Consider the following 23,194-nt stretch of genomic DNA (forward strand, 5'->3'; position numbering starts at 1 on the left):
GATACTCCATCTCTGGAAATATTCAAGGTTAGGTTGGACAGGACTCTGAGCAACCTGGTCTAGCTGGAGATGTCCCTGCTCAGGGTGGTTTGACCAGGCAGCCTTTAAAGGTCCCTTCCAACCAAAAACACCCTGATTCTTTCTGGTCTGGCAAAATATTCTCAAGGGGATTGTGCAAAACATCATCTCCTTCTACCACATCAACTATTCACTCAAAAAATTTCCAATCCAGGTGTGACTGCTAATAACTCACATGGCCTGCTGCCATACCTGGAGTTTCTATGTAACATCTGCACTTCTCTGCTAAGATTAGAAATCCTTGTCATTTGTAATCCTAGGAATGCATCAGCTGTTGAATGATCTCTGCACCATTGCAACACTTGAAATGGAAAACACAATACATAGCTAAATTTGTCTCTATATATGCTATAAGCTTTTCCCCCAAAATCAAGGACATAGAAACCAAGAAGACTGATTTAAAAAGTGCAAAGGAATCTTAACTTCCAGGTGTTTCCATTCTAGGCTCTAGCCATGAGCACATCCCAATATCCATGCTTCCCACTGAGCTCAGTCCTGCTGTTTTCCCTGCTGCAGGCTAGCCCTGCCCTGCTCCCATCTCTGCTTTCCCCTCTCCTCACTAAGTCAGGGGCATTCACTAGACTGAATTCTTAAACTGAATTCCTAGCAGTTTATCCCCAACTGACCAATAGATTCCATCTTTTAGACATGCACTCCTCTGAACCACTTTGCATTTTCTTTCTGCCTGCCTCCCTCAGCTGTCCCAATTTTATTCCAGTTTCTCATTCCCCTTCATTATTCTTGCTCTGTGCTCCTCATCTGCAGTCCAAACGCTTTCACCACAGATGTGCCTCTATGTTTCTCAAATGATCTTAATTAATTCCTTCTCAAATACTGGGTCACCACACTTGCATACAGCACAGAAGCTCCAAACGAAGGAAAAAGTCTTTCTCCATAACTCCTCTGCAGCACTGAAAATCACTGTATGCTCCTTTCCAAAGCCTTAAGTCACGTACAACACCACTGCCAGTCTATTTTCTCTCATCAGTTAAGGTGCACAGACTTGATTCAGTCTTCACTAACCCCAGACCATTAATGCATACAGCCGTCAGGCAACTTCCATTATCAAAAATTTTCATTGGAACAATTAAAAAAAAAATCATGAAGACGAAAAAGTGCACATTGAGATCAGTCAGTTCTCTCCTCCCAGCACAGGACTGCTGGATGGTCTCGTTTCATTGGTACAGGGCTTTGAAATAAAGATGTTACTAGATTTGTTCTGCCCTAGGGAGAAGAGAAAGATCACAAATACAAGTGTGAGAGGAACCACACAAAATGAATGTTAAACTCAAACAAATGCCAAGTATGACAAGTTTTGGTGGAAGGAAGCAGAACTGTAAAGTTTCCAACAAATGGAAATGAGGCTTCAGGTAGAGTAAAGCAACACAATTAACATGCAGTGGTGTCATTCTACTGCACGGCAGCCACCAGCCAGTCACTGAAGCTTCCATTTTCAAAACAATTCAAGGCAGAGGCAGAATTGGGGTGTTTCTCCACATTAACTCTCTTTTATTGTACATGCTACCACTGACACTTTGCATCATTTCCGTTTTCCTAGAGTAAGTCTCAATTCTTGAATTCCAGCTTCTACATAGCATGCTGACCCATGCCAGGAACTCCCCTGGTCCTGGGACGCATCCAAGCCGCTAACTCAGGAACTTTGGTTCATTGCTGCAAACACTCACCAGCCTCAACCCTACACCTCTGAGAAACAGCCCCTCATGGTAGTACTGAATATTCTCATTTCGAGGATATTGACAAGTAGCACATCTACAAAATCCCACACTGCTCCAGTGTCACACCTCTCCCAGTTAATGGTATGTTTTGACCAGGATTTACAGTCTGAATTAAACAGGATTTCCTCTGTAAGCTCTTGCAAACTACTTACGTTCAGAAAACTCTGACCTGTGGGAATTAGAAAAGGTAACAACACTCCTTAAAAATAAAATATCACAAGGCTGAGTAATTTTTCAGTGACATACTCAGGTCTCAACAGAGCATTAAATAAAATTTCTATGATGGCCTAAAGAGCAAATTATGGTGCATGACAGAGTGGCTCCTCTGCAGCTCATCTTCAGGTTTAAACACAGACATACTCCTGAAACCACTAGTTGTGCACAATATTTACTCATGAGTTTAAAATAATACTAGAAATACTAAGTTTAAGTCAGCTGGCATTGAGGCCTGATTGGGGAGCCCTCAGCTAAAATCAACTAAAGCCCATGGTTTGGCATTCTATCTTAACTCAGCCCTTATGTCAGTTGTGCTCCCTTGGAACTCTGGTCTCTTAGTTTTGGTCCAAACCACCAGCAACTCCCATTAATTCCAAATGTGGCAATGAGGGATCCTAAAGCACACTGAAGGAGAATAAGGTGCATATAAAGCAACATCCTGCACCCAGGTATCGGCCATGACTCTGCCTTGGCTTCTGAAACCCAAGGCTTTCTACAACACCAAGTGCTTTGGTTTTATTCCAACACTACGCATCTTTGGTTTGAACATGGGTGCAACAAGCAGCCAACCTTTAACCTACAGGAAAACTGAGGGTGGGTTTTCCTCATCAGAGGAGTTCTGTGATACTTTTCGTTGTATTCTAAATGTAAAAAAAACTTGTTTAGATTTCATTTTGTCAGTTTTTAAAGTGAGGTGAAAAGTCACATGGAAACTTTTGGGTAACCTGCGTAAGAAGATGCAACTACAATTTTTTTCCATACAGAATGGGAGAACACAATACAAATAGAGACCTGAACACCCTTTCAGTCTAGATACTTCACTGGCAGCATGACCACTAGTTCTACAGAAGACCTGCTGTTATAAACAGACTTGGCCTTCTCTTTCAAATTGTGCTCATCAATGCCTCAGAAACAAACTTTTTTGAGCAGAAAAGAGTGGAAAGTAAATAGAAAGATCCTTTGACTACAAACAATTGAGACATTAACATCAACAGCAACCTTAATGCAAGACAGAAGAACAGCAAATTGCAAAAAAAAATTGTTGAATGTTTTAATGCATTTTGAACTGTAATGAAGAAAAACAGTTTACATCTAAAAACAAATTAGCAGAATAATAAAAAGTGGTTCCACATAACTTATAAACTCTTTTCCCCAAAAGGTAGTTTTCACAGATTTAGGCAACAAATAAGATGTTTCATTCCAGATCTTTCTGATTGTAAAGTATATACAAACTTTGTGAAAATTCATGTGCATTGCTTGAGAGAAAGACACAGAAGCTTGGTTTTGCCCAGTGATGAGTTTTCTGTGAAATTCTGCACAATACTGAAACTGTAACTGCAACTCTCCTCCATTTAATGAAATGCTGGACATTGTTCAGTGCTGAAAAAACACTCTTTAGAACATTTAGAGCCATGAAATGTTTTCCACATCTTTAGTCAATGTAGTATTATTCATTACCCCTGCTCATATGTTTTGCTTCAAGGGGAATGGCAGTTTGGCTTACCCTTCATTACAGTATAGAAAACTAAACTAAGTGATAGTTGTGTTCAGCTGATTTAAGTATTAGCCTGCTCATAAGAACGTGGCTCTAGCACCGTGTTTGGTTGATTCTTTTCAAAATGAAACCACGTAACCACCCATTCCTGGTGCCAGAGGATGGTCCCTCTGGTGATATAAAAAGTTTGCAGCAATGATGATTAAACTGCATAGAGTCCAGTGGTTCTGTATTACATATGTATGAGAGAAGCTTAGACACTTTAGTTTAGCAGGATCAAAACCAGTGACCCTCTCCTCTGCCTCAGGTAATAAAGAAGAGCCATTGCTCCAGATCCTACATGCAAGGCCATGCTGGAGAAACTGCTTGTACTGGCCAGACATTTCTCTCTTTTTTTAAAAACAGCACAAACCTTTGTAAAGTTCTCTCTGTTACCAACTAAAAGAAAGTGAGTCTTATTTTCTTAATGAATAAAACCTGTAACCCAACATCAAATGGCTTTAACCCAGAGTAAAAACCCAGGAGAAAAAAAAAAAAAAAAGTGAAAATCAACATTGTCACCATCATTTAGCTCTTACCACCAGAAGACTTAAAACTCTGCAGCTGCTTTCTGCAACCTCACTAGTTTTAGTATTGAAGATTACTTTCGCACAGTTGCCCATCTTGCACCTCAAGAAAAAATCCCAAACCGCTCAACAGAAAAAAAAACAAAGGATCAAACTACTCTGATGATGTGTACTATGAAGACACTATACATATTCTCCATTAAATCGTTTGAGTTTCCTTAATGTCACAATCCAAAACTATGTTTAGGACCCCTGTTTTCCTACTGTTCCTCACTGATGCACTCATTATCCCATCCCTTTCCACTGTACTCCCATGCCACACAAATGTTAGTTCACAGGAGAACCAGCTAACACATCTTAATGCCATTATACACAGTGCTGTAGAGGACATGAGCACAGCTGTAGTTGCACAGAATCATGATGATGAGATAAAAAGCTCCTAATAGTTCTGCCAACAGACCATGAACCCCAAGATTCCCACTGTCAGAGTGCACTCTTCCTTACCCCCACCGTTCATCTTATACTGTGATATGTCAGACAGTCATGGGCAGCATCTCCCTTTAGCCAAAGAACAAGTGTCTGTCTGAAGCAGCCTTTCCACTCTTTCCAAGACACCAGCTGCCACCTGCATTTACTGATAGGAACAGCTGCAGAGCAACACCCCACTGCCAGTGCAAAAACAGCTAAACACAGTGAGGAGCAAAACCAGAGTAAGATCATTTGGGAGAAAGAAGGGAGAGTTATGCTAATTACCCCCTTTTGGAACAGGACAGGGACTGCAGTGCCCCTGTCATGGCCGAGAACAGAACAGTGACAGATGATGTTGACTTAAGAGTATTGCTCCACTAGCTTTACGTGTTAACTACCTAAAGGATCACATGTAGGATGATTGTCTTTCCTCTCCTGTCAGAGATAGTACTTCAGCCAGAGACCAAAAGTGCTTTTTTCTAGGCTACAGAGAGATTCGATGCATCTTGACCGACATTCATTTTTGAGGTAGTACTCATTTACTTTGTATTGCTGGCTCAAAATAAAAATATGGGAAGTGAACACAATTAAAAGTATGCTCACTGTAGGTACATAAACAAAATCATCAACCTCCAAATAAACTACTTCCTTTCTGGGCAGATCACCAAAAGGAATTAATCCTTCTTACAAAGGTTAGCTCACATTCCCTGGTAAAGTCAAACTTTCATAAATGGTTTATAACAATAGCTATAAACTAAAGTGCTTCAGAATTTGCTTGACTAGATTTCAGTGATTAGAATCGTAATATTCTGGGTTTTTGCAAATATGAAATGTAATGAGGTTTCAGAATCACTTTATATAAGAAGGGCAGAATGAACCTTTTTCTTTTTTCAAAATAAGAAGTACAAAAAAGGTAACAAATAAACCTGGCAGTCTATACTCACTACAAGTTGCTTGCATTTTCCTTCTCAAACCTACTATTTCTCTAGTGACCAGAGTAAAAATGGAGTTGAAGTTGCACTATACGGCAGCACTAAAAAAAGTATTCAAATCAGATGCAAACAGGAAAATGTTTACAATCATACAACTAGTGAAATTCACACTTCATTTCAAAGTTTTAGCCCTGCAGATTCCTTTTAACACAAGGCAGATATGTAGAGTCATGGAAAAACATAACAGACTGTATACACTCTCTACAGTAATTACATAAGTTTCACATTTATGTCACAAATGTAATGCCCTACCGTGTAACTATTAAATGCTAAATAACTTATGAACATTTATGTGCTCTACGCAACAGTGAACATACTGACCAGTGGATGCCAAAATATAAAAGTTCATACACAAGACAAACTAACTGTTAAAAAATCACATTTCTCTGTACAACCCATGCAAACTGTGCACAATGTGGTAACAAGAACAACATTTGCTCAAGTCTCCCCTCACTGAAGAGCTTTTACAGTGACAGCAAACCAGTGTTCAGAAAAGTCTGCCCAGGTGTAGAAGTCCACAGCAACACAAATGCAGAAATTCTCTCAGCATTTCACTTCTCCTGTAGCAAAGCAGGGATGTTGATGTTCCAGCCGATGGCCTGACGGTCAAACCCACACGTGAAGAGGTTGCAGATGGGATGGTCCTCACACCAGGCAGAGCAGCAAACCATCCTCCTGTGCCCCTGCCACAGCACAGGAGACAGCACCGTTACTGACACGGATTTGGGAACTGCCACTCAAAATGCAACCCTGCCAATCCTCAGCCTATTCTTTACAAACAGCCCTTAAGAATCTTAAAGGTTGTTGTTACCTGCATCTGCAAGGCAGAAGTTTTCACAGTGATGTGACTCCTCAGCACCAGCACTGCATCCAAAAGGACAGATGCATACAAAAAGATGCATCAAAACTTTTCAGTTTACCAAGGTCTGTTTGCTATCTAGTTATGTTTTCTTTACAAAAGCAAATCAAATTTTGATTTCAGCATTTTTGTTTATAAAAGCAGTCGTAAAATAAGGAACTACTTGATGGCAGCTACTTTGTAACAAGCCTGCAAGACTAAGTGTCCATATCGTTTATAATTCAGGAGGGATAATACTGCAGCAGGAAAAATGTCATACTGATGAAAGTAGTCGAATAGTAACAAAAATCTCCAAAACAGGATTCTGACCAACATTCAAGTTAAAAAAGAAAATAAAGTCTTTATTTCAGTAGTGTCAGCCTGAATGGAACTACTAAGGAAAAAAAAAGACATACACACTCACACAAAAAACCCACCTAAATTAGAAAAAAATCTTAAAGAGATTAAGTAAGTCTTAGAATGCCTTCCTAAATTCCGTCAAGAACTGCTGAATCAACCCCAAAAAAGGCCTATTTATGTGACATAATCCAATTAACTTCACTTAGTCTGATTTGCTCCATTAGTGATGCTTGCCACGCCAAATAGGGCCATAAATGCACAAAACTTGATGGCCACGACAAGGACGGTTTATTACATGGTAGTATGTGTCTAGAATGTATTTGAATAAGCACAGAAGAAAAAAATTAAAATTTATCACTAAATCATACAAGGTGAGCTCACAAAACTGACCCTCACTTTTTCCCTCTCTGTTTCTATGTCACAGAATCACAGAATGGTTTGGGTTGGACGGGACCTTAAAGATCATCTGGTTCCAACTTTCCTGCCATGGGCAGGGACACTTTCCACTACACCAGGTTACTCAGAGCCCCATGTAGCTTGGAATATATAAACCAATTCAACAATGTGTAATTTAAAAAACAAAACAAAACAAAACAAAACAAAACAAAACAAAAAAAAAAAAAAAAAAAAACAAACAAAAAAAAAAACAACCCACCATGAGAAAATCAAAAATCACCATTAAACCTCACAATGACCCATTTTTCTGACACAACTCACATCAAGACATTAAAATACATCTGAAATGCTCTTACACACTTCTTCCATTTCATAGAGAAGGCAGACGCATTTCACTTTAGTAAGGGCAAAAATCATGATGAAATCAACTTGAAGCACCATTTCCAGGTCCAATAAAAAAGTTTAAAATGTCCCATATTGGCACATTGGTTATTTTTAATAACTAACAGCATATTTATTCAGACCAGCGCCATTCAGCATTTGCTCAGTTTTAAGCTAGAGACCCCAAATGCCAGTTCTAAGCTTGCCTGAGGAAGGACAGACACAGGGAAGGTGCAGCTGTGCAGGTACCTGTCTGTTGCTGCGAGGCAGCCGCGCCAGCCGCACCCCGGACATGTCGAAGAGCCGAACCTGCCGGTTGTCGTGGGGAAGGGCGATGATCCTCTGGCCAACACACACACTGATTCTGCAGAGAGGGGACAAAAGGAAGCAGGGTAGGAAACAGTGAGCCAGGCAAATAGAAACTGACAGCACAAATTTAGGCTCATGTGAAGGGACGCAGCTGAATTTTTCCTGGCTAGAATTAACAAATGGAAAAAGAAAAAAATATTGAACCATTAAGGTATTTTCTGTTGTACTAGAGCCTCAAATAGCCTCAACATCTGCATTTTCTTATAGAAAATTTCTTAAAAGCAATGTACTTACTAAAAATTAATTTTGATCACACCTGCACTTTATAAAACCATTTCAGACTTTTTTCAAATTCTTATAAATCTCACTTTTAATTTCAGGGACAAAAAATAAATGTATATTCAGTGAATTAATAGAATAGACTATTTCAGTTGAAAGGTACCTGCAACAGTCACCCAGCCCAACTACCTGACCAACTCAGGCCTGACCAAAGCTTAAAGCCTGTTATTAAGGGCATTGTCCAAATACCCCTTAAATACTGGAAGGCTTGGGGCATCAACCACCTCTCTAGAAGCCTGTTCCAGGATTTGACCAGCCTTTCAGGAAAGAAATGTCCAGTCTAAACCCCTGTGGCACAGCTTTAAGCCATTTCCACATGTGGAAAAAGAATTAAGAATTCATTATGAAAGCATGATTCAAGCAAAGCAGTAACTCAGAGAGCTGCTCACCTGTTGACTGCAGAATCTGTGCGGATCGTTGCAATAGGAGATCTCATGTTTTTCAAATCCCAAACTTTCACTGTACGGTCATCACTACCAGAAACAACATTGTCTCCCACAGTGAAAACTGCAGATGTCACAGTGCTAAACAATTGGGAGTAAAGACAAAGATGTCAAGCTCTAAATTTCTTTATTAAACTAGCATCTGATTTAAAGTTTTACTTTCTGTTCCTGTGCTTCCTTTAGCATATGGAGCTTGGCTTTTTGCTTTTTGGGGTTTTTTTTTAAGCAAAGTAATCTGAAATTTTAAAATTCCAAGCAGTTATTTTTGAATAAAAAAATATTCTTACAAGAAGCTATTACACTTAAGGTGAACAGGGCTTGACTGGCCCAAGTGCTGAGAGAAGCAGCCCACCAGCAGAGACTCACTCAGGAAGAACCTTCCATATTCCACTGATTCTGACACGAGCCAAACAGGCCCTATCTTGAAACCTGAATTCACTTTTGAAGTTCTGTGCTAATGTCCAGCAGGTTTATCACACAACCTCAACTGAACTCATAGCACAGAGCACAAATCTTCTTCTTAAGTGATTTGAGATCAGTAACCAAACAAAGATTTCTGTAGATCTAACCCAGACATTTTCATGCACTGCACAGATACTGAGGAGGTCCCAACCACCTGAGATGTAGCCAAAGCCATTCTGTACACACACAAACATGCTGTAACCCACACACAGAGTCTCCAGCACAGCTCCACTACCAATAGCTACAGCAATCTAACAATCTCTAATTGTGATTTCTAGTCCTGCTTTACAAGCATTTAAAGTCTGAGAGTCAGATAAGAAATGGCAAGTAGTAATAAGAAGCACAAGTATACCACATAAATTTTACCTACGATGTCTAGAAGTGCACAAGGGCAGTCAGAGAAAGACTCATGAGAATGTTTCTAGCAATTGAAAGTGCAACATATTACTTCCAGAAGCTATTTTATAAAGAATTTTATTTTAGAATTTTATTATTTTTGTATTTTACAGCTTCAGATGACAGTATATCATTAATATACTGGGCTCAAACAAACAATTTTCACGATGATTCTATGATTATTTTGAAATATTTTATTTTTTTTTCATATTAACCAATTAAAAGCTTTTGTACTACAATTTTCATCATAATTGTGTGAATTCCCAAGTCAAAGCCAGTTATTTTCTGCCCACATAATGTACTAACAAAGTATTTTTGTCTCTCCTTATAATCATTAGGGAAGGCTTCTCAATTCTGTTTCTACAGATTTGATTTAATGACCTATCTTGTAACTTGGGTCATGCACATCAATTTCTTAGAATTTAGTAATTTTAATTTAAGTTGTCAGTTGTTACTGTCACTTTAGTTGTTCTGCAGAAATTTGAATTCATGTCCTATCCAAGCTGCTGATTAAGATTAGCACAAGCCAGGTCACAATGGACCAGTTTATGCAAGCCTCTTAATTTAAATTGACACCAAATTAAGTTTTAATTAGGATGAAGGCCCACTTTATTCATGACACCAAGTTTCCTAACACATTATTAGAGTGCAGCTAAGCCACCAGGGAGATGATTACCGAAATAACCAAGAGGTCTTCAACTAATCTTCTGGACTTCATGAACAAAAAGTCAAAAAGTTACAACATACATGAAGGCCACAAGTGCTGAGTCTCTTTCATCAGGCCCCTTCTTATTTGGGAAGAAAACACATTCACGCAGCCAAGCTGCTGCACAATACAGCTGGCGCGTTCTTACCACCAAACTTGTCTCCTACCAAACCAAACTCCTTTAAATTTATCAATATCTGTACTTCTCACCAGGTTCGTTACACAAAGACGCTCAGAAAAAAAATGAGGCTTTCACTAATTTCTATACTGCTGCAACACACTTGAAGCAATGTTTGTAAGTTTAAATTCTTTATTCAATCTCCATAATTTCCACACACATTGGGAGACTTCCTAACACACAAAAGCATAAAGGATTCAGGTCATAAAAAATATACAGGTGAGTGAATATACTGCACTTTAGCATTCTGCTGCCAACAAACAAATCTGATCTGTTTTCCCATCATACATTTGATTCCAATTACAGCTGGAACATGTTGTGAAACTCTCTAAAAATAATCCTCCACTTCTGGGTGCTTTTTTTCAAAACTTTAAAGAGCTTTCCAGCTTCTTTGATCTCATATTGGTTTTGCTTTATCATTTATCACTTTCAAACATGGTTAAGTTTCTTTGACCACATAAGGTTCTCTAATCCTTAGATTTATCATTTTTAAATGAAAACATTCAAAAACTATTGCCAGGAAAACAGAATGCCAACCCCAGGTTAGCTCAATCCTCCCTGCTCCTCCAAAGACTCTCAAAAGATAACAAAATCCTTTCCAGCTTAACTTACTCTTTTCAGCTTAACTGTTCAGATATTACTGGATACACCAAGCAAAAGTTTGTAAAATAAAAATGCAATTAAATTCTGCTGTAGCTCTCTGGAAATAGGGCAAGTGATAGAAAAGCAAAGGAAAAGCTGCTGGTCTGTTTTTAGTGACAACCTTAAAGGTGCTTAGTGGTCTTAGCCCTCCATTCACCCTCAGCTCGGCCCTGCAAGGCCCTGCAGGCTGGGATGGGCATTATTTGCAAGCACATGGGACAGTGAAAACAAAATTTTTCATAAGGAGCTTTGAATTTAATGGCTAAATCTAAAAGCACTTCCTACTGAACCCAGTGTTTATGACCAAGAATTTTGGTCCCACTTCCAAACAAAACAGTATATGGATGTCTGCGTAACATTCCCTGTGCTTTTACAAAAATGAAGCATGACTCTTCTAAGGGAAACACTCAATTCAATTCTCAAAGATATCTCATTTTCAAAATAGGATTGCAAGGCTTGAAATTTTAAGTAATTTAGCAACAAGTCTAGAAAGGCCAAAACAGTATCATTCTCACACACCTGACAACTCTGGGGAGGGTTACCAGCACTTCATTTTGCTGAGTAAAGACAAAGTGGTTTTTTGGGTTTGTTGGTTTGTTGTTTGTTTTTTTTTTTAATTTTAAAGTGGAACCCAATGAGTTCATATTTTAAAAAATCATGTGCATCTAAATTCAGAAATATGCTCAACACTCCTGACTTAAAACATGAGCAAGTACTGCGCTCATAGATCTTATGCAGTACAAATTACATTCAGTCTCCTCTGATACTCTAACTGGGGCATCTCTTAATATGATAGACGCATCTCAGCAATTTTTTTCTTAGTTTTGTTTTTATTTGGTTTTTTAAAATTAAAACAAAATAGTAACAAGAAGAAAGGCCACTTCCTACTTATAAACTAAACCAGGATTCCAGCACAACTAAAGGGGAATGGCGAGTAGAAAGGGATGCAAAGCCTGTGGGAAGAAGTTAACAGAAGCAGCCAATAAGCAAACAACCTTTCAAAAGCATCCATAACCCCATCCATATCACAAATATTAAAAGTCTTTTTCTTCTATTTTCATGTGGCTAGATTTAATTTTTGTTTGTATTAGTCTTCAGCTTGTTTTAACCTAGATAAAACTCCCGTTAACATCCCCTTGGCTAAATTAATAAAAAGTGTCAACAAAAGATCCTCAGCCCCCATGTTAATTGAATGCTAGAAGACATTAGATTTTTAATAACTCAAAAAGATGACAGGTATTGTAGGACATTAAAGAAAAAAAAAAAAGAAATAAGCAAAGAAGAAGCACTCTTATGACACTTCAAACTGTGGGTCCCACAGGGAGATTGGTGTGCTACAACTATTCTCCAAAAAAGCTTCAGCCTCCGCCAAACCCCAGCAAAACTCATTTATCTTGTCATAGGGAGCAGCCGAGCGTGCACTGCCAGCTGACAGCGTGGCACTTCCTCACCACACACCACTGCCTGGCCTCCAACATCCTGCTCCCTCCGTGGGTCTCAATCACCAGAAATGCCGTGGTGCTCGCACTCCTCATTAGGCCGAACAGCTGTCTCCCCAGTCACACTGAGACACAAAACTGCTTTGCATAACAATCTGCTGAAATTTCACACATAGGGGAAGGGGGGAAAGGAAAAACATTGGAAATGTTGGACCATGAAATGCTGATGCAGAACTCTTACTGGCAATGCACCAAAAAAGAAGTTAACACTGCTCTTTCCATTTTGATTTGCAACCTAAACTGGGATTTACCACTGAATTGGGAGCCAACATGTTTTCATGGCCTTGAACAGGCATCTACATGCATAAATCTGTGTGAGGGATGAAAATGGACTAAACCAGAGCTTTCAGATAAATTTATTCAAGCTAACTTGAATACATACAAATACCTACAGTTGTATGCAAGCAGGAAAACTTGAGGGCTCAAATATGCCTCACATTTTAAGTAGTAAAACTGAGAAACAAAACCTAAAGGAAGCTCAACTTGGTACCACATTTTCTGCTCAAGTTTCCTTTGTTTTAGGGGAACAAAGCAGATTCCCACATCAAGCAGCCTGCAGCCTGAGGGGAAGCCAGGAACTGTGCTTAAAACCTCCAGATGTGGACAACCCCACTGCCCATCTCAACAGGAGATGGCACTGGCCACAGGAGGCCCAGGTAAGGAGCAACCAGTACCTCCCCATTTCAGTGCATTCAGGTTTCAGAATTGCTATTCAGAATTCACTTGATTCCAGGAAGAGCTATACACATAATCCCACATAATTCCCAAAGTCTGGCTGTAGATTTATCTCCATGTATCAGCAGAGTTTTTTCCTCCGACTTAAGAAACGGTAAGAACAAACCATGAAGGAATCGCAGAATCATTTAGGTTGGAAAAGACCTCTGAGGTCATCAAGTCCAATCTACAATTGAACACCACCAGGTCACCCATGGCACCGAGTGCCATGTCCAGTCTTCCCTTAAACACCTCCAGGGTGTTTAACACCTCCACCACCTCCCTGGACAGCCCATTCCAATGTCCAATCACCCCTTCTGTGAAGAAATTACTCCTAATGTCCAACCTAAACGTTCCCTAGCAGCTTGAGACCATTTCCCCTTGTCCTGTCACTGGCTGCCTGGGAGAAGAGACTGACCTGGCTACAACCTCCTTTCAGGGGGCTGTAGAGAGTGGCACTTTGATAACTCCATGCTTGTATCAGGCCAGGGGAATGTTAGAAGAGAAAACTGGGAATTCAGGCTGTGCAAGAGAAAAAGGACTGGTAACTTGGATCAGCTGAAGGCATGTAAAACATGCTGGCCCTAGTCTGTCCTGAAACAGATCTGTGAAGAAGCACTTAGCATGGGAAGTGAGCCATATTCAAAGCTGGATCCCTGAGTTACCAGTTATTGAAGCTGCTAACAAGTCTAAGAAAACCACGGACTTCTTACCATGTTCTGTTACATCTATGTAGTAAATGTAAACAAAAAGGCTTTGTTAAAATGTTCAGAACCACCAGAAGCATTTCAAAAAAGCTAACCCTAGAACTTCAGGCCCAGGCCATAATCTTAATTTAAAGAATATTCAACATGCAAATGTAGGATCAGAACAGTGTGTAAAATGCAAGTTTGGAGAGCTTTTTCAATGAAATGCAAGAGGAAAAAAAGTGCCTCAGCAGACAAAACAAGGAAGGAATATTAACAGCAATATCAGAACCATCAAGTTAATCAGTGAGGCTTGGGGAGAAAATTGAATGTTTCATCACAAAAATTCTGCATTTCTTACAGAAGCTAGATTGAGATATCCACACATGGGGAATGCCTAAGGCATTCTTTGATGAGAAACAACAGAAAAATGGTAGACAAAGCATCACTAAAGTCATTAATAACTGAAGCAAGAACAGGACTATCTTGAAAAGAACAGATGTTTTAGACTGATCAAACACCACTGATAGCATCCAACCTGTTACATTTTGTTTGGCACAAAAGGTTTTGACTAAAGCCGCAGCATAGACTCAGTCAAAGGTGCAAACCCTGCATTTTTAGGACTACATATACACGTGCTTTAACTTCACCAAGAAAGTGAGGTTGAATAAGAATACGTAGCAGTGACCTTGTAATATTGGGCATATCTATAACAATACTGCTTCCCAACAGGGACGTCTAATGACATCACTGCCTGGAGAAAAGGCACTTCTCCCTCTGCCATGACTTGCTCTTTAAAGAACAATATATTCAAGACAGACACAAATAAGGTATGAGAATTAAATCCTGCAGACCCAAGAATCTCAGAACGCCAGCTGACCTTGGCAAACCCAAGCATCCACAAAAACTAAAGCAATAACTAGTCTCTTGAAACAGAATGCCATTTTGACGTTAACTCTCAATTCACTTAATGTCAGATTTTAGCCCAGCATCCTAACCAGCAGCTGCTTAGAAATTTTTATATTTTTTAATGCAGATTCTTCAGCAAGCATAGGAGTTGGAAAACGTGAATTTGAAACAAGACATATTTGTAATTCTCTAACTTCGAAGTTCTCAGGATGAAGCACAACTCACCATTCAGCTGCACATTCAGAGACATACAGGCAGCAAATGAACAGGAACTTTCCCTTCTGGTCTCTTACAGCCACACAGGCAGAGTGAAAGGAGATGGAATATGCTGCAGTCCAAAAGAGCTATAAGCTCTTTGTAAGATATAACATAAGATCCATGATCAGCATTTTTTTTCCTGAATTTGCCCAGAAAGTAACACACAGATACAGATTCCACAGTTAACACACATTCATGCTTGATGCACTAGCCCAATCTAGCCACAAAGATCAGTAAGGTTGAAAAGTAGTAAACAAACTTTGTAATTTTTTGTGGCTAGGACAAAAGTACCCACTCTAATTTATGGGGTTTTTTTCAAGCCAAAAATGCATTTAATTGCCATGGCAAGGTGGTGCATAACTATATACTGAAAAACCAAAAAGCATTAACAAAGGATATTCACTTAAGGATAGCAAGTCAAAGGTGCTTCTGAAGACATCACTTTATTCTCTGAAAGATGGTATTTGCAACTACAGACTTTGAAGCCCTGCATATTTCTTTTCAAGCATTTCAAGAGCCATGACACCAACCACTGTGTACCTCAATCACTAAAGAAAACAAAACCCTTTATTATTCACCAAATAACTTTTCAGCTGCATATAAGTATCAAGATACTTCAAATGTGAAACAAAAGCTGTAGTTTAAACACTGTAGATGAATCCACTAGCTAACAAACATTCTGCTGCGCATAGGAGATTAATTTATTTCCTGTGTTACTAAACTGTCAGAACAAATGAAAAAAATCTGTAAAGTACTGGCTAGACCTGTTTAAACTAAATTTGGGGTTTTTTTAAGCTACAAATGGTAAACATTTTCAGCATTAACATTTTAGAAGGCTTCACACATCAAGACACACCCCAGCGCACGTAGAGTACTTAAAGGGACAGAAAAACTCATCAAGCAGATATTCAAGAGCATGTCAACACCAGAGTTACTCAACTAGGCCACCGTGTTGGGAAAAGCAAAGCCTTCACAGCTTGGAAAAGACAGGCTGTGCAGGTGTCAGCAAAGGAAAGCACAAGTGAAGTGGAATGAACACTGTCATGTAGATGCCAGAACCATTTTGCTCTGCACAACAAAACCTTGGTTCAGCTTGAAGAGCTCTAATCAATAACCTCTAAATGGAATAATTTCTCAACAGGAGAACAGCTGTTATTATCAGTCATGTATATCAAAGCAGTAACCGCTGGAAAAAAAGATATTGGAATATGAATCACCAGTATGATTTTTGGAGGCTTTAACTCAGGAAATCAATTTAGTTTATAGGCCACAAGTTATAACATTACTATAACATAATTATAACATAATCATAATTATTGGATTATAACATAAATGTAATCTTTTCCCAGGGCTCTGTTAAACTTTTCAGATGGGGATGTGACTGGGGATTCACAGCACTAGTAAGACAAATTCCTATTGGTACACATAGAGAACCATACAATAAAAAGTATTTCTATTTAAGCAAATACCAGTCTTATTTCCACACCATTTCATTTTTTTTTTATCAGTAAAGAATAAGTAAGTGAGATGAACTGGGACAAATCTAAAACGGTAAGTGACAAGCTACTTTTACTGCTATGTGGGCAGGGCACAGGCAAATAAGTCATTTACTGAAGCGAAACAGTCATATTTATACACACACACACATACATATATAGGAAAAATGTAAACAAGCAATGTTTACGGAACTGGAAACTTCCAATGGGAAGATACAACTTCGAAAAAAAACCCAGCTCAATGTAGGTTTGAAGGGCAAAAGTATTATCAATGTACTACATTCAAAGTATCAACGTATCAACTAACTATTATAGACTACATTTAGTCTATAAATGTCCAAACATACTTAGAAACACACTTGGAGGCAAAATAGGTAACTTGTAAATAAGAACAGAAAATACAAGAAGAAAATACAGGAAACTTCTATAATTAACATAGGAAACAAAGCTCTTGAAGATAAAAAAAAAAAAAACAAAAGATGAATCTGAAGTTAGACAGACTAGGGAGGCACAAGAAGTTTAACAGGGAAGTCATTAAACACTGCAACAAGCAACCTATGAAATTTGTGTAGAGATAAACTGAGATCTTTACCATCGAAACAAGCTAACATACAGTTGACAATTCTAAAATTACCTCTTAATTCAAAACGGTTATCCATGCAAGCAGCTCAAGACAGACAGGTTGATCATAATGATTACTTCTGGCCTTACTGGAAGAGAATTTTTTTTCTTAAACTGTCTTGGTGCTAGACCATAAAAAATGTTCTGCTTTTAATAAAGCTATGCTCAGGACACCAAATTGATAGGTGATTTCTTAGTCCACTTAAGATACAAATAATCTCTCACAGATGATGATACGTCATCACTGACATACAGGACAATGCACTGCATCTCTTCCTTTTTACACATCAATTAACTCTACAAAAGCTTTATACACTCTGTCTACAACAGGACTCTTTAGACCCTCAACACATCAGCATCAGTTTTAGTTTTTACACGACAATGAGCCATTTCGAGCACACCTTCAGCGTCGCTCATTAAGGCTAATCAACGAAAGCCGAGATCGCGCCGCTGCCTTCGGGCCGGGCGCCGGCCGCGGCGCGGTGCTGCCACCTGCTGGTGAGCGGCTGTGGCGCGGATCCCGCCAGGAGCCGGAAGGAAGGGGTCGCATGGAATGAGATTTTGGGCGTACAGAATCTACACGGAATGCTGGCCTCATGATAGAGATGTCTGGCATCTAATTATATTGGCATAGCGCATTAGGAGTTGATGTGGTGAAAAAATAACTGCTCTGTGAGCGCCAGACTCATCAGGTACTATCGAGCCAGAGGGTGTTAAAATTTATGGTTGAGGACTTTAAATCACCAGTGTTACAACAACTGTAACATCCAATTTACAGAACTGATGCCAAGGGCCTATCAAAATATTAAATACTTGGCAAATTATTCAAACAGGCATTCAGAAAAGCCAAAAAAAAAAAAAAAAACCCAACAGTTTCTTCTACACTGCTTAAGGTGAAGAGATTGTTGCAGTGTTGATGAGAGGGTAATTCAAAAATATTTTCCCAGTAGGCAGTACAATAAAGGAACAAAAATAAAATTCCTCAAAGTATGTCTCAACTGCAAAAATATCAACTCATCAGTGAAACACCTGTAACAGAATTACCCCTTCCACAAATGAGAGACCTCAGCAGCCCTGGTCACTGAAAAGTAAAATCAGTTTTGAGACCATCAAATTTCAGGTGTATTTGGTGAAAAAGCCTATGTCAATACTAAAAACCCATACATTCAAAGTACAAAACAGAGACAGTTGATACAGCAGACAAACACAAATATGAAGATGATTAAAAGCTAGAGTAAGAGCTACTGAAGAGGTTGCACAAGGTCTATTCCATTCCTAAACAATAAAGTCTCTGCTAGTTTATAGGGGTCAGCAATGGAAGCCAAAACACCAGCTAATAGTTTTTACAGTATGCACCATCACCCAAGATCATCATCATTTGGTCTCAGCAAATATATGGGAAAACAAAAATGTCAGTCCTGGTCATTTCTCTAAAAAAACATCCTGAGACAAAGCAGTTAATCAGCTTGGGAAAAAATGCAAGCACCAATGGAAACGCCACCTTCCATCTTTATACAACATTCTAGGAAAAGTGATAGAAGAACACAAAAGTGATGAGATGAAACAATTCTAGGATGTAGGCCACAAAATCAAGCTTACTGCTCTATCAGGAGAAGATGGCCACTTATACAGGATGACTGTGAAGCACCAAGTAATTTATCAAGCTCAGGAGTCCAGGGCAGAGGGGGTTAAAGAAGTTTGAGTTTATACATAGGCTAGTCAATAGCTACGAAAATAAAAAAAAAACGTGCTGAAACTCAGCCATAATGTAAATTACACATTTGAATTAACAAAAACCATAAATGTGAATAAATACTTGGGGTTTGTATTTTGAGCTAGGATTAACAATCATCTTTTCTTCTGAAGAAAGGAGGTGAAATTTTTTAAGAAACAGTCAAGCTCAAACATTCACAAGTCAAGAAAAGATTTGCTTCCTTGGGTAAAGTTACAAGTTACACCTGCATTTTCCATGTACCAGAGCACCAAAAACCAGAAAGTTAAGTAAACAGCAGAACACAGATTCTCAGGACTACATCTGTCCATATTCAACAGCAGTCAGTATAGCAACATTAAGCCTAAATTGGTAACTAAAAAAGTTACATCAGAATCACAGTTTTGACAGAACATGGCAATTGGTGCCTGTACTTTTATTTCTTACTTTATGTAAAAAATTAGAAGCTTTTAGGGGTAAAAATTAATCCTTTTTTATCCACTGGTTTCAGAGGAGTAACCTTTACTTCACAGTGAGTATCAAGACAAGCAGAGACAACCTACTTGATCCACTGCATCACAGCAATAACCCCAAACTGCAAGCATAACCAATGCCAAAAAGAACTTCATACCTTAAATCACCTTTAATTGTAACAATTTTTATCAAGACTTACCATATGAGCAATAGCACACCAAGAGCCCTGGCTGCTGTTTCAGAAATTATGTACTGCTGTGCTACATTTGAAGGAGGACAACTGGGGGCTTCTGTGAAAATCAGTCTCACAAAACAGGATTGAACTCAGTACCTCAAAAAGCGCACAGGAACAGTTCTGAGCAGATTTGCAACTTTTTGAACTTGTGAAAAGCTGTGAAGGAGCTGTCACTTACTCTGTGTGGCCCTGAAAGACATTCACAGAATGGATAGAAGGATCTCTGAAATCCCACAGGCGGAAGGTGGTGTCGCGTGACGATGTCACCACCAGACGCTGGGTGGGATGTGTACAACAATGCGTGAGCTCTTGGTCGTGCCCTACAATCACACATGAGAACACGTAAGGCAATGAAAATTAGACTTTTCATTTCCACACACACTTGGAATGAAATGCTAATGATTTTTTTTCTCTTTTTCCCAAACAGAAAGGAGTAACGATCATTCTGAACTTTAATCCTGTTACTGCTGTAAAAGTTTGGGAATGTATTTGAAGGCAAAAACCACGCTACTTATTTCACATTCAGTAGTGTAGGTTATTGCTGCTTAACACACCATGAACACAGCAAAAGCCTTCTGCAAGAACTAAAATCTGGGTACATTCAATTTAAACAACTATTGTTTCACGGGTTAAATCATAAGCTTAAAAGAAGACAAATCCATGCTCAGGGGATTTACGAGACTGCAATTTTAAAAACTATTACAACACTGAGCAGCAGATGGTACACATTCACATCCTGCTCCACAGAAACAACTTACTTTTCTCAGTGTTTTAGGATCTACAAATAATCCCTCATGTAAAAACAAACGACCAATTTGATTTTTTTTGTGAGTGAACAGATACCTGTAAGAGAATGGACAAGTTCAGAAGTCTCTACATCATACAGATTTGCTGTCCTGTCCCATGATGCTGTAACAGCTTGCTTCCCCCCAACCAGCCAGTCAGCTGCTATGACCACTCCTTGATGGCTTTTCAGTGAAGTTAACGGGGCTCTGACAGTGGGGCAATCACTGGAACCATCACCATCTCCATCAGGTTCATCTTTATCTGAGATTTCAACTTCATCTTCTCCAGAAACTTGCTGTAAAATTCAAGAAAAAAAAAAAAAATGTAGAATAGAAGGGAAAGAATGTCCCTAAGCTACATTTTGTAAGTAAATGCTTCCCAATCCCCTTAACGTGAATGGGGGTAAATGAATTCTGCTGCACCCAGCCTATTCCAGTACTCACCATCACAAACTTAGCTGAAGGAATATAACCAGTAAGTGAAATGCAGTTTTAGTAACTCCTTTTAACAACTTGTTGATGTGCAGCTGAGGGAACTGGAGTTGTTCAGCCTGGAGAAAAGGAGGCTCAGGGGGGACCTCCTTGCTCACTACAACCCCCTGAAAGGAGGGTGCAGACAGCTGAGTGCCAGACTCATCTCCCAAGGAACAGGTGATAGGACAAGACGAAGCATCCTCAAGTTGCACCAGGGGATGTTTAGACTGGGTATTAGGAAAAATTTCTTCACCAAAAGGGTTATCAAGCCTTGGAACGGGCTACCAGGGAAGTGGTGAAGTGTTTCTACTTCATTTTAAAATCTCCTCCCAACTTTTTAGCTCTGAATATCAGTCCCCTTTACTATCTGGTAAGTGTATTACCGTAGAGTTTCATTGCAGCACATTATCAAGGGACTTCTTTCAATTTTTAAAGGTAGGAAGCATTTAACAGGATACTGACTATGTTAATCTTTGGGAAGATAATAATTCACAGATATATTTTATCCATTAAAATCAAATCATTACAGCAATATTTGCCTGTTGGTCCATACACAGTCATCATGCAGTGCTGATGTAAACTGGATGCAAAATAAATTCTTTTGCTCATCATTAAACACTCTCTGAACTCCTTTTACACTAACACAAGACAAAAACATCTTTCTTTTATGTTACTGGGGGGTGGAAAAGATAACATTTGTATTTTCTTTCAAAATGGAAACACCAAATCAAATAAACTGAATCAGACATTTTCCATTCAGAAATCCATCTTGTATTATACAGTCAACTCTTGCCCCTGCTATAAATTGTGTTTTCTTCACAATTTAGTATGGGTGCTTTTAAGTAAAATAAGCATTTGACAGGCTAGAGTAAATACTGACTAAATAAAGGCCTGGGGACAGTAAAATCAGGAAGTGTGATATGTGCTGGCAAGGGTTGATTAGAAATCAATAAAGACTCAATTAAATAAATGCCAAAATTACAAGTCTTTACCATCAGTTTTCAATCCACAGCAACTACAGCTAATACAGGTGCCTCAGTAAGTTATCCTACAAAATTTTAACCAGCTTTAAAAGAGTATCATTATTATAAAAAATAAGTTATTTGACTGTTCATTTACACATTTACTACCTTGAACAAAAAGTCAATTCACCTACTTGAAGCTCTAAATTCTATTCTGCACCAAATGCCTTTGAAAACATGAAGGGAGTCTATTTTCAAAGAAAAGCTGAAATACAGCTGTTAGTAAACTAAAACCTTAAAATCCCACCTTTGGCAGTCCTGAAATATAATTTTTTAAATTATGTGTAAATTTAACATTCAGTCTTATCATAAAGCCTGTATCTGACGAAATTGCTGTGCAATTAGTTTAGTTGCAGCAAGTTGATTGCTTACATTGCAGTCTGCAGTTGGCTGAGGTGTAGGCAACTGTACTATGTATCTCCAGATGTGAGCTGTCTGGTCTCCAGATGCTGCACAGGGGAAGAGAAGGAAAAAAAAAAGAGAGAATAAATAAGAGTATTTCCATGGGCAATAAAAACAAGCTTTAATATTACATTTAGCAACACTGTCTAAGTTGCATCTTCTCCTAACAGACACCATTATGAACTTTATGGCAAGCAAGTCTCAACATCTTAAACGTAACTCATTATGCAAGATATAAGCAGCTCCCAAATCAATCACTCCTACAGTGTAACATGCACTTGAGCACCACACATCAGAACATGAGTCTCACCGCTGCTCAATACGTAACATTTGAAGAAGGCATTTAATATATCACCAGATACTTGTTTACTGTTTCTCAAAATAGTGGGGCTCTTTATTCAATTATTTCTTTCATTAAATGATTTTACCATCATTTTAACGAGAAACCCAAAATAGGAAGTGTGAAGCTATTCCTCTTCTGCCTTAAACAACTCAGCTTAGCTAGTAGCAGTTTACAGTTCAGAAGGTACCATGTGATTTTAACTCCATCTGCTTCAAAATAGACTTACTCATTAACTAAGGGCAAACTCAAGATTATCCTTGCTATGGTTAGGACAAACATGTTCTAATCCTGCAGGGCTGCTCTCCAGCCACTCCTCTCCCAATTTATACTTTTGCTCAGCATTACTCTGTTTTAGCTGCAGCACCTGGCATCAGAACTTGTTAAATTTCATCCCATTAATCATCGCCCAGTGCTTTCACTTATTTGGATCCCTCTGAAAGGCCTCCTGTCCCTCATGAGCATCAGGAGTACCTCCCAGTTTGGGATCACCAACAAACTTGATAATGATGCATTCAACTCCTGCATCCAGGTCACTGATAAATCTACTGAACAGGACTGGTCCTA

At 38.9% G+C, this 23,194-nt stretch overlaps 1 protein-coding gene across 5 annotated transcripts in view; it reads right to left on the reverse strand.

Annotated features, from left to right (window-relative positions):
- Positions 1 to 3,056: 3,056 nt before the first annotated feature.
- Positions 3,057 to 23,194, reverse strand: part of WDR37 (WD repeat domain 37) — a 43,770-nt gene continuing 23,632 nt past the window's right edge. For all 5 annotated transcript variants that reach the window (XM_066200464.1, XM_066200478.1, XM_066200473.1 and 2 more), the window contains 6 exons: positions 22,258 to 22,334; positions 20,448 to 20,685; positions 19,783 to 19,924; positions 8,564 to 8,698; positions 7,776 to 7,890; positions 3,057 to 6,234 (listed from right to left, as the gene is read on the reverse strand). In XM_066200464.1, the coding sequence (XP_066056561.1) occupies positions 6,103 to 6,234; positions 7,776 to 7,890; positions 8,564 to 8,698; positions 19,783 to 19,924; positions 20,448 to 20,685; positions 22,258 to 22,334 (839 nt within the window). In that variant the 3' untranslated portion in view covers positions 3,057 to 6,102. The remainder of the gene's footprint in view (positions 6,235 to 7,775; positions 7,891 to 8,563; positions 8,699 to 19,782; positions 19,925 to 20,447; positions 20,686 to 22,257; positions 22,335 to 23,194) is intronic.

Source organism: Chamaea fasciata, unplaced genomic scaffold (genome assembly GCF_029207755.1).
Source record: "Chamaea fasciata isolate MVZ Bird 193981 ecotype frontalis unplaced genomic scaffold, bChaFas1.0.hap1 SCAF_1, whole genome shotgun sequence".
NCBI lineage: Eukaryota > Metazoa > Chordata > Aves > Passeriformes > Sylviidae > Chamaea > Chamaea fasciata.